Source organism: Leucopleurus acutus (genome assembly GCF_964270905.1).
Source record: "Leucopleurus acutus genome assembly, chromosome: 15".
In the NCBI taxonomy this organism is placed as follows: domain Eukaryota; kingdom Metazoa; phylum Chordata; class Mammalia; order Artiodactyla; family Delphinidae; genus Leucopleurus; species Leucopleurus acutus.
Window position 1 is genome coordinate 31,011,185 of NC_139157.1, and position 12,364 is coordinate 31,023,548.

Sequence of the window (12,364 nt, forward strand, 5' to 3'; positions counted from 1 at the left end):
TGAGAAAAAAAATGTGAAGCTTTTATTGTGCACTACATTTCAGGAAAGTGGCACTGCCTAACCAAGAAATGGTGATATTTCTGGGATGGGGTAACACTAACGTGATATCAAGGTACAAAAGTGGTGGTAGGAAGTCATGGGAGTGAAGCAACTAAGACTTTCGAAGTCAAGTTTATCATAGGATATTAATGATTAGAGTAGGAGCTGGGAGAGAAGGAATCTTTGATTCAGTTACCAAAGTCCTCTGTGAAAGTGAGGAAAAGGGGCAAATACTGGAATGATATGAATCTCAAAGAAGCAGGGAGATGAGGTCAAAGAGGAAAGTCCAGAAGCGGCAGTGGAGAGTGCTAACCACAGATGTGGGCTCCTGACAAGTGGGGCATGGGAGAAAGGGGAGCCTAGCCTAGCCTAGAAAGGAGGCGAGTCCAGGTTATATAACAGGGAAGGGGAGGAGAAAGAAGAAAGAAGGAAAGTTTCTGAGAAAATGTTGAGGGGAGTACCTTGCTCTTCATGTTGCCTGAGTCCAGCCACCAGGCCTAACGCAAGTGACACAGCCACCAACAAAGTGAGAAGAACCTATTAACAAAAAAATGTGACATTTACCATTTTGTTAAAATATACAAAGACCCAGACAACTGCCCTCCCTTGGTGATTGTTAAGGGAGCACAGCCTGCTAGCTTTTCACATTACCAGATCCAACAATGATAAGGGGACAGAATTTTATTTAATGCCTGATTATTTTCAGGCATTAAGTAAGAAAGGTTTGGGAAGAATGTTAAAATACCATTTATTACAGATCTTCAAATTCAAATACGTTAGTCCTAGTTAGTTTAACCCCAAATTGAGTTAAAGTACAAATGAAACCAAGGGGCCATTTACCTTTGCCCATTTTCCTTTCTTAACTAGATACATGTTTGGAGATCATTTATTTAAAAGCATTCCAAAACTGTGAAATCGTTAACTACCTCATTCCCAGGAAGCAGGGTTTTTCTCTCCCACTCTGACCATCAGAGAATAATGAGAATATTTAACATATAAAAATATAATGTCCAGGGCTTCCCTGGTGGCACAGTGGTTGAGAGTCTGCCTGCCGATGCAGGGGACACGGTTTCGTGCCCCGGTCTGGGAAGATCCCACATGCAGCGGAGGGGCTGGGCCTGTGAGCCATGGCCGCTGAGCCTGCGCGTCCGGAGCCTGTGCTCCGCAACGGGAGAGGCCACAACACTGAGAGGTCCGCGTACCGCAAAAATAAATAAATAAATATATATATATATATATATATATATATATATATATATATATATATAAAATGTCCAAATAATTAACTAGCAAATTATCTGCTTTGATCTGCAGTGCAAACAAATGTCTTAGGGGTAACCAGGAAGTCATGTGACCAAAGATTGTGTATGTCATTCATTATCACTACTACTGACAAAGCTCTTCAGTGTAATGGACTTTATACTATTACTGAAGTTAAACTGTGATATAAATTAAAGAGAATTCTTCCCACTGACCTCTTTCCCTATCCATTAAGTCCAATGATAAGCATACTGGATGACAGAGCTTAAATAATATGTATCACCATAAAGAATACAAATGCAACAGGTACACAGATTACTTAAAGTATTTTACAATACAAATAAACTTTGTTATGTTTCTTTTTTAAAAATCGCTTTTATAAAAGAAAAAAAAACAACATCAAAATTTGCTTAGATAATAAAAACCCTACATAAACTATAGATTTTGTCTGTTTTCCTTCTGAAAAATCATCTGGAAATTAACATATCTAATTTTTACAATAGAAGTGAATTCAGTGATTGGGAAAATATGGTTAAAATTTTTTCATGAAGACTCAAAATTAGCCCAAGGGTCAGTGACCTTCCAGCAGGTATTCATTCAGTGGAGAGGATGGAGAGGGCAAAGTAAACATAAACAGTTATTAAATAACATCATTAGCACTTTTTCCCTTATTATGATGCTCAAGAGCCACAGCTGACTAAGGCTACTAACGCTACAAAGCAACAAAGCACTGGGAAACTCTCCTATGGTAAACCTCATGTGTCATAGATTTACATTTCGGCTATATCTCAGTTTACATCTTATTTTTGGTCCTTTGGCCATTCAAACTTGCTGGAACAATAGACAACACCTAGCTGTCCTTAGGATGCTTTAAAACTTTTTAATGTTAAATCTTCATGTCTATTTCTTAGTGATTTTGTACTTGTTCCATATATTTATGACTTGCTCTCGCATTATTCTGTAATCTCCTCAAGGATAAAAAGGTTCATTTTCAATGTTGTATAATCATTGACTCTAAGTATGTAATTCTGAATAAGCTTCTTGATATTAAGGTGCGAATATATCTTAAACTATCTAATGCTATCTACAAAATGGAGAGGGGAGTGCTTTGGACTCCAGAAATCACTGAGAAACCAACATTTGGCTTTAGCTTGGCTGAAAAAAGAATGCTAGAAACACAATAGGTACATTAAAAAATTTTAAATAAAACTTGTACTAAAATTTAGAAACAATAGGGTAACTTTGAAGCTATGATTTTAAACTATTGAGCTTCTGTTTACGTGTACTAACAACCCACTAAAAGGATACAACGAAGGGAAATAAACGATGAACAGACTTTGCTCCCGAGGAGTTGATAATTCCCTGAATTAATAAGGTAGGATAAATATAGTAAATGGCATAAGAGCTAAAAGAGAATGCCAAAGTTCCCAGAACAATAAATAAATAGAATATCTTGAGAGTTTCCTTTGTTATAGTCACTGAGCTCAATACATATACACACTGTTTCATTTACTCCTCCAAACAATGCTTGCGTGACAGAGAGAATGGCAATGACATTAAAAAAAGTAGGGAATTGGGCTTCCCTGGTGGCGCAGTGTTTGAGAGTCCGCCTGCCCATACAGGGGACACGGGTTCTTGCCCCGGTCCGGGAAGATCCCACATGCCGCGGAGCAGCTGGGCCCGTGAGCCATGGCCGCTGAGCCTGCGCGTCCGGAGCCCGTGCTCCTCAACGGGAGAGGCCACAACAGTGAGAGGCCCGCATACCGCAAAAAAAAAAAAAAAAAAAGAAAGAAAGAAAAAAGAAGAAAAGTAGGGAATTTAAGAGAAAACTGCAGCAGTATAGGTGTGAGAAAACTATGCAAATGGTTTTAGCTACAAGGAAGGTGCTGGATTGAGGAGCCAGCAAGCAGGCACTTGGAATGGTGTGGTAGACACTCAGCAAGAGGTCAGAACTAGTGGCCGACTTGGAATTCTTGGTGGAGAATATGCTCTTAAAACCATTAAAGAAGGTGAGATTTCCTAACGAAAGGATCTTTAGATAGGGTTTGGTGAAATGCATAATGAGAAGAAAGATAAATCAGCCAATAAAGCAGGTAAGGAGAAAAGTGCTAAAAATGGGAATGTCAATGCCATCATGAAAGCAAGGGGACAGAAGAATTCAAAATGAGAAACTGCTCCACAATATCTGTGTATTATTGTTAGGAGACTCAGCAGGAGAAGGATAGGGGAGAAGGGCTGACTTTTGAGGAGGTGACTTGAGTACAGTAAAAGCAAAGCTAGAGAACAAAAAATGGTTGGGTGGTGAGAAAATTGAGACAATGGCTAGAGCTGAAAGTTTGATGGTAGAAGGAAAAGAGAATGTAATGAAGTCAAGGAAAGTTTTTTGTTTTTGTTTTGTTATTGTTGTTGTTGTTTTAGGACAGGGAAGATCTTACCATGTAAGGGAACAAGAAAGAGAAAATAGGAAAAAGAGACCACCTCTAGGAGTGAAGTAAAATAGGATAAAATCAAGAGTCCAACAAAGAATATAAGACACAGTGATTTTAATTCCTCACTCTCTTGTCTTAAAATATTCATGCAAAATAAATTAAAAATGGTGACTTGGGAGATAAATATAATTATAATCATGGTAAAATCAGTGCTGCTAAATGTTCTGCCACAGATCCCAACCTTTTAGATTGATCAAATATTAATTTGTTGTTACTCAAATTTCTTATTTGCAAAATGTGATTCACTTTGCTTTAGAGTTGTCATAAGGGATAAAACTGAACACAATTACTTAAAACTTTACATTTAAATAGCAACACAAACAAATACAATCGGGGAGTCATACCCCTACCATTAGTCACAAAGCTACAGAGACGAAAATGTTAAAATGTACTTACAATACAAATTATTTTGTACTTCTTAACAGTGTTTCTCATAACAGGTTCTTCCGTTGATAAACCCAGAGTAGGATCCATTGTTCTGTTAGCTGTATAAACCTGTTCTACCAGAAAATGGTAGAACTCCTTCGTTTTTCTAGTCTGGCAAAGAGAAACTGTATGAATTACGGGGCTGTAACTGACTTTTAAATGTTTGGGAAGAGCACAGCTCTTTAGTGATTGGGCAATCAAGAGAGAGGAAAAAATAACAGTGTCGAGAGATAAAAGTTCATTTCTAGTACATTGTAGACAACTGTTCTTTCTCTCCTTATGGTTTCTACTAAATACTAATCAAAATATATGTAACAAGAATAATATAATAATCAAATTTTAATACAATGATCATTGATTTTCTTTAAAAATAACCCCAAACAAAACACCTTGTTACCAAAATTCTAGAAAGTTTCTACATTTATATAAACTTCCTGTCACTGTTGAAAACTAACATATTAACCATGTGCTTTATCCATATAAAAACTCCAACTCTGCCAAATCTGTATAAAGTATTAATCATGTGATAATTATGACTTGCATTTTAGAGTAGTCAAGTAAGGCTCTGATTATTTAAATTATGTGACTTACTTGTCCCAAGTCACATTTACTAGATGCCAGAAGTGGAACTGGAACCCAAGTCTTCTATAGCCCCAAATCCAAGGTAATTTTCACTAACTAATTAAATGGGATCCTTTCTTATTTACATAGACGAGATTGGTCTCATGATACATATATTTCATGCTGAGAGGGGGTTACTGATTTCTGATGAAAGAAGCTAAATTAGTAGCAGTGTGGCCTAAGAGAGTTCTAATAAATGGTGGGTTTTACACATTTCTATTTTAAACGGCCCTAAGGCAATAATTCTCAAAGTGTGATTCCATGGAACTGATAAATGAAATATTTTCTACCATGTCAGTAAACAAAGGGTGTCACAGTCATCAACGATTGTAACCCTCCAACATGAGCCAGTGAGCCCTGAGGAAACCCAGGGCTGAAAAGAATACCTGCCATCTAGCAGCCATCAGACGGCAGCCACTCCCTACCGTGAGCGCTGAGGAAACTCAGGATATGAAAACACAGGATACTGGCCCCTAGATAGCTGAGGTGCATATTAAAGGAATGATTTCAGTGAGCCCAGACACTTGCATCTTCACATACATAGAAGAGTACTAAATTCCTTAACTTGAGATATCTGGTTTTCTTTAACAGTAATTTTTTGACGTACAGACTACCTGCCCTTTGTTACAAAACTTCTATATAAACTGGCTCCTCGCCTTGCCTCTTCGGAGCAGTTTCTCAGAAGCATCTGCAACGCCGTCTCCCAGGCCGCAGTCCTCATTTTGCTCCAAATAAAACTTAACTGGCAACTCTCACGTTGTGCATTTTTTTTAAGTCAACAGAACATTAGTCCTATGATAACCTCCTTTATTTAATCAAATAAAGCTTGAAAACTCTCTTTTAGTGTAAAGATTATAAAAATCCTGTAGACTGCAGTACATTCTTTGGAAACCACTATTCAAATTATTACAACCCTAAAGACCGTGGAAAGAAATAAGAAATGAATCTATCCTAATATACAATGACATAAATATTAAGAATATTTCTGAAAATTGTAGCTAAATCCCTTTTTCTGTTATTGAAGTGCACTCCCTTCATGAAAAAATCTGCAGCATAAAAGCCATGTTTCCTTTCGTGGCTTTGAGGATTTGTGCTATTCTTTCCCATCACTTTCTCCATCCACTATGCCCCGCCACTTCACCAATTCCACCTACAGACCTGCTAGTGGAAGCATCTGCATTTGTTGCAGTAACAGAAGGAATTAAGGTTCAGAGAAAATCTAATTCACGGTCTCGCAGACTTCTTTCCATGGACCACAATGAACTACCAGGTCTTCAAAAATTCAGAAATGAACAAAAACATATTTGAATACGTTTGGCAAATGGTTCTTTGTACCAGGTAAACGTAGAAGCACCCAAAGTAGTTTTTTAATTTTAAGTTTTTAAATTCTGAAGCCCAGGCTCCACATTGATTGGATTAGAATCTTCTGGACTTTTGGCAAAGGCGGCAGTATTTTTAAGTATCCTTCTACGTGATTTTTTTTAATGTAGCCAAGATCAATCTGAGGCAGGAGACAGATGGGCTCCAGGCTGGGCATTTACAACTGGCCTCCTGTTTACATTTCATGGGGCAGGAAAAAGTGGGCTTCAGGATAGACACTTACAAGTAGCTTCCTGTTTGCATTGCCTGAGACAGGAGATAGGTAGGCTCCAGGTTAGGCATTTACAATCAGCCTCCTGTTTACTCTGAAATGGAAGTAACAACAGAGAGAGGGTGAATAGCCAGGCTTTGTCTCCTGTGGACACCTTAAGAAACCCTGTTTGAGTAAAGGCTCAAGAGGTAACATATTTCCCCTCCTTGGGGCAAGGGAGACACTACACATGCCAAGAAAGGCTCTTTGGGGTTCAAAAGTCAGGGGATGCCGGGCCATAGTGTCCTGTTTTTTTCTTCCCAGATACCTTTGCATTGAAATCCATCTTGGCTGAGGGGTACGCGTGCACCTAGGGGAGGGTCCTGAGACAAATTAGCCAAGGGGACAAAATAAGACGATTGGCCAGAGGGAAGACAAAGACTGGAAGAACTGACCTGTATAAATGACTTAACCGCCTTTTACGGGGCTCCTCCACATTGGGGGGGATGCCCGTACCCTTTCTCTCCTGGTGTGTATCTCTGCCTTGCTTCCGTCTTAACTAAACAAACTGTCTCTCTGTGTGCTCTCCCACTTGTTGTTGTGCTGTGTCTCTAATAATCAACTTTGTTTTTGCCTCCTTGAGAAATGCATTTTTCAATGGGGGAAAGAGCCAGGGAAAATTTGCTTCTAGCCTCTACGCCTTGCTGGTCTAGTGGCTAGGATTCCTGGTTTTCATCCAGGCTACCCAGGTTCAACTCCTGGGCAGGGAACTAAGATCTCTCTTCAAGCCACCACTCACTGCTGCCTCTCTGAAATCAAGTCCAAACACGTGCTTTGAGTCCTGTATGCGCTTTTGGATTCTCTTCTGCAAACTTTCACTCTGGATTCTAATCAAAATTGATGACTGTACAGATAAAGCTAGAGGACTTGATCATCTGCCCAGATCACCTTGGTGAGCGATCTCTCAGAAACGAGATTCTGCCATGTCTTCAGGCTCCCACTGCAGAGTATTTTGTTGTTATTGTTGTGTCATGACATACTGATTTTATAAAAGATAGATTAAGTCTACATTGCAATTTGCCTCCAAATTAGGAGATTCCTAGGACCTACGGCTTTTGTGTACTCATCTGACTTAAGCCTTCAGTTTTTCTTGGTTTCTGGGTTCTAATTGCCTATGTGCACTTAGGACAATCTATCTAGTCTCCTTGAGTCTGGTTCACAGTGCTCCTGGCTTTATCTACCTCTCTGTGGTGGTTTGTTTTGTATGTCAACTTGGCTACACTATCATAACCAGTTGTTTAATCTCCCACACTGTCAGAACACCCCTCCTCTCTTCTTCCACCTTTGTTCCCCAACCCCCTTCAACCTTGAGAACACAAGAAAACATTAGGTAAGGAAGTCAGGAGGCCTCTGATAGAGTCTTATGTCTGTTACAAGTTAATTGACTCTTGACATTAGATTCTTCATTTTCAAAGTGATCTCAGATTATCTCCATGCTAATAAATGTTGGATATTATAATGGAGAAATATCTTAATCCTTCAGCTCCTGAGGGTAGTAAACCTCAGACAATCTACCTGGGACATGTACAGGTATGTACAGTAGAGATGTTGGCATTGCCCAGCTTCTGGTCATATTTTCTGCTATAACAATTCCCCTGAGTCCTAAGCTCCAACCTCTTTTGAGTTTCTCAAGTCTTAGAAATTTCTTAACAGTTCTCCTAAACATTGGACACCAGCCAAATCCACAGCTTCCCGGCAATTTAGACTTTGGACTAGACTGCCTGTGTCATCTGAACCTACATTTTCTAAGTTACTTGAAACTTGGAAGCCTCACAATTCTTCTTCCCTTCAGTTTTAGAACAATCTCCACCTTCTGGGTTCTGAAAGCTTCACTCTGCATATTCTAATGCTTAGAACACTTGGGCTCTGAAAGGCAGCTATCATTACATCCCCCACCAATCATAAATATTTTTTACATTCTACAAGGTCCCCCTGTCCACAGATTTCTGGGAATTTTCTAGAATCACAAAAAGCCCACTTGTTAATGTCTCAGGAAAACCCCAAGGGCCTGCCAACATCAACTTCCTTAAGTCTTATAGAACTGCCCTTGCTGGTTCTCCCACTCGAGCTTGGGTGGTAGTTGGACAAGCCAGACAGGAAAAGTTCAGAGAAACTAGATACTCTGAGGGTGGTGGAGGTGAGGTAGATATTAGGCTCAGGTCCAGCAGAAAAAGTCCATCAAGACAGGGAGACCTCAAGTAACATAAGAGCAGGGATGCATGGGCAGGTGGCCAACTTCAAGGAGGGCTTATTACGAAAAAAGGCTAACCAGATAGGCAGGTGGTATAGAAAGGACAGATGCTAGCCCTTGGCAAGTGGAGATCCAATATTGGAGCTGAATCTAGACCAAGCTGTCCAGGTGGGACTGGTGTTAGCAATGCAAAACCAGGGCCAAGAGGCAGCAGTATACAGGAAAGGACAAGGCAAAATCTCACCATGGACTATAGGACCCTGGTTCCTGGAACTGAAATACTAATAAAGTGACTGGGTTACTAGACATCCAAACAATGATTGATAAAGTAGAATCAATGCTTGTGGACTGATATCAGTATTTTGCATACCTACGTGTATGAAAAAACACTTCTCAAGATGAAATACATAAAATCTCATTACCAGTCAGCACAGATGCATATTGAAGACAGGTAACAGTAATTTTGAACCTCAACTAAACAAAAGGTTATCCCCCAACCCTAGGGGAAAAAAAAGCTCTACTACTTTATTTTTAATTTTATCAATAAAAATTTGTGAAATTTGTTTCCTTTTACTATATAAGTACACACATTTTTAATTTCATACACATACCTACATAGTATCTTTGGTTATGCCTCTTGGCCCACAAAGCTTAAAATATTCACTAACTGACCCTCTGCAGTTTTGGAGGCTGGCACTAATGTACTCAACCAGAGAAACCCACCCCAGCTCATCACTTGAACCCTTGATTACTACCTCTGATGATTCAAAAAGTCAGAAACCTGATTTGATGCCTCCAATTGTGGCAATTGTCTTCTACTGAACAGTCAACTTTTCTAAGGTTGTGTCTGGGGTCTGGAGAACTACTTCTCTTTCTTTGCCTCAAGTGCAGATCTGCCCTACTAGTGTTAGAATTCTAGTGGCCCACTCTTGTTCATTTCAAAACCCAGAAATAATTTTATTTCCAAAAAGTGTCCAAGCTTTCCTAGGCTCTTGCTGTTTTTAGTGTTTTCAAGGGAGTGTCATTCATGACACAATTTCTAGGGACATCTCCAGAAGAGACATCCCAAAACTGGAGTCCCGCCATGCTGCCTGAGTTCACCAGTGTTTGGGAGAGCAGCCCCACAAGTGTCAGTTCATGAAGATAAGGGCTGTGAGTTCACTCCACTTCTTTAAAGCCTGACAGGCACTGGGCTATTTCCCCAAAACTTGGAATCTCTCTGGCATTCCAGCTCCATTGAGGCAGGGGCTACATTAGGTTAGGCTTGCCATTTTGTTCCATTTTATCTAGCACAATGGCTGGCACCTAGAAAACATTCAATGAACATTTGCTAAAATTATTTAATGGTTTCAGACATGACCTTGGAGGTTTAAGTCATAAATGTCTAGTGAAACAAATTGTTATAAATTATGACAACCTTACAGGTATGTGATCCAAATCTTTCTCTACATCCAGCATTTCAGAAATAGCTATTACCTCAAAGGAAGCCTCACCCATGAAATAACGCCACGCTGGGTGCTTTTATTCAATGCAGAGTAACAATAATAACTGAGAACCACCAAGCCCCAGATTTTATGCCAGGTGTTAGGAGATGCAAGAATGTTCCGTTTCTGTATCTCTTCTAAAGAACTTCAGTCTGGTAGAAGAAATAGACATGTTAAACCATAATATAATGTGAGATGTGCTATACTAGTAGTATTAATGAAATGCCAGGGGAATAGAAGAGGAAATAATAAACTTTTTTCAGGGGATTCAGAAAGGTACCTATATTAGTTTGCTAGGGCTGCCATAACAAGGTACCCCAGACTAGGTGATGTAAACAGCAGAAATGTATTCTTTCATAATTTTGGAGGCTAGAAGTTTCAGATCAAGTCGTCAGCAGAGTTGCATTTTTCTAAAGCCTCTATCCTTGACTTGCAGATGGCTGTCTTCACACAGTGGTCTCCCTGTGTGTGCACTTCCCTGATGTCTTTGTGTCATAATTTTCTCTTCTCATAAGGACGCCAACCATCATGTATTAGGACCCACCCTAATGACTTTATTTTAACTTAATTACCTCTTTAAAGACCCTATTCCAAAAACAGTCACATCCTAAGGTACGGAGGATTAGGACTTCAACATATGAATTTGGGGGAAACGAGTCAGCCCATAACAGTACCTTAAGAGGTAACATTTCTAGTAAGCACTATGTGACTTAAAAAGTAACTCAAGCACTGTTGTTGAGTAGTGAAAACATGAGTCCCATCACCCGTGCCAATTGTACTTACAGCAGAAAACTTTGCCAAGATTTCATGTGCTTACATGGATAGGCTTAAAGGGAAGGTCTGTGGACCACTTGAAATTATGCACAAACTTTATGTGCATATATGTGTAGGTATATGCATAGGTATATGTATGTATTTGTTTTCTATATAGCTTACCTCTGAGTCTCAAAGGCAAGAGCTAAACCTTCTAAACATAACACTTTTAAGGATACAATAGCATACCTACAGAAAACAAAATATGTTTAACCTGAATATAATCATGAGAAATGAGACAAACCCAAACCGAGGGACATTCTGCAAAACAACTGCCCTGGAATCTTCAAAAATGTCAATTTTATGAAAAGTGGGGAAAAGAATGGGTTAATGAACTCTTTCAGTTAAAGGAGATCACAGAAACCTAACAACTAAATGCAATGCAAGACCCTTGTTTGATTCCTGGATGGGAGAAAAAAAAATATGTGAAGGACATTATTGGGACAGTTGAGGAACTGTGAGTACGGATGTATTTTAGATAACAGTATGATATTGATGTTAAATTTCCTGAGTGTGCTATGTGTACTGTGGTTATGAAAGTCAGGTCCCACATGCAGGACTTTCAGAAAACACACAATGAAGTATTTAGGAGTGAATTATGACATCTGTAAATAATTCTCACATAGTTCATATAAAGATAATAGATTGATAGGGAGAAGACGAGGGACAGAGAGGAGAGAGAGAGACAGAGAGAAATAGCAAATGTGGTAAAATATGTAAAATAACATGTGACGATTGCAAAATTCCTGCCATTTTTCTCTAGGTTTAAATTTTCTCAAAATAAAAAGTTGGGGGGGAAAGAAATAGTCTTTCTGAGGAAATGAATGGAGGATATGATCTCTTCCATCTTCAAACAGGAGAGTAAATTGAGAAAGAGGAAGACATGAAACTGAGCGAACAGAAGATGCATGTAAGGGAGAACAAAAGAGAATCTCCAGGACACTAGACAGGATAGTAGCCAGGAGGCAAGCTTAGAGAGTAGCCAATCCAGACTGGCAGAGGAGGACAGAAGTTCCAGGAGGGATGTCTGCAAGAGGAAGATAAAATTGGTATATACTTTATGTATCTGAACTTCCTGAGAAGAGACAAATATCTCAGATGGAGGTTTCTGGATGAATTACTCATAGGCACATCCCAAACTAAGCAAAGAAAAAACATGGCACAATGATTAACCCCTAAAACAAAACAAAAAGTTGTACAGAAAAGGAAAATATAATCACAATGCACTGTATTGCATTGTGTAAATAATACAGTGTAAATAATAGCTACAGAGTCAGAACAATATAAACAGTCTGTAATCTAACCAATAAATTCTGATACATGAGAAAAAGCATTGAACAACGCTTTTTAAGTCGTTCATTTATAGACAGTTATTGTCTTACTCTGATGCTTTTACAAAAATGCTTACAGA

General features: G+C 39.1%; 1 protein-coding gene across 2 annotated transcripts in view; it reads right to left on the reverse strand.

Annotated features, from left to right (window-relative positions):
- Positions 1 to 4,318, reverse strand: part of ENPP3 (ectonucleotide pyrophosphatase/phosphodiesterase 3) — a 60,327-nt gene extending 56,009 nt beyond the window's left edge. Inside the window, exons 1-2 of one of the 2 annotated variants that reach the window (XM_082855681.1) lie at positions 4,185 to 4,318; positions 501 to 576 (exon numbers count right to left, since the gene is read on the reverse strand). In XM_082855681.1, coding sequence (XP_082711807.1) covers positions 501 to 576; positions 4,185 to 4,262 — 154 coding nt within the window. In that variant the 5' untranslated portion in view covers positions 4,263 to 4,318. The remainder of the gene's footprint in view (positions 1 to 500; positions 577 to 4,184) is intronic. The other variant, XM_082855680.1, reaches the window with a different exon arrangement.
- Positions 4,319 to 12,364: the final 8,046 nt, after the last annotated feature.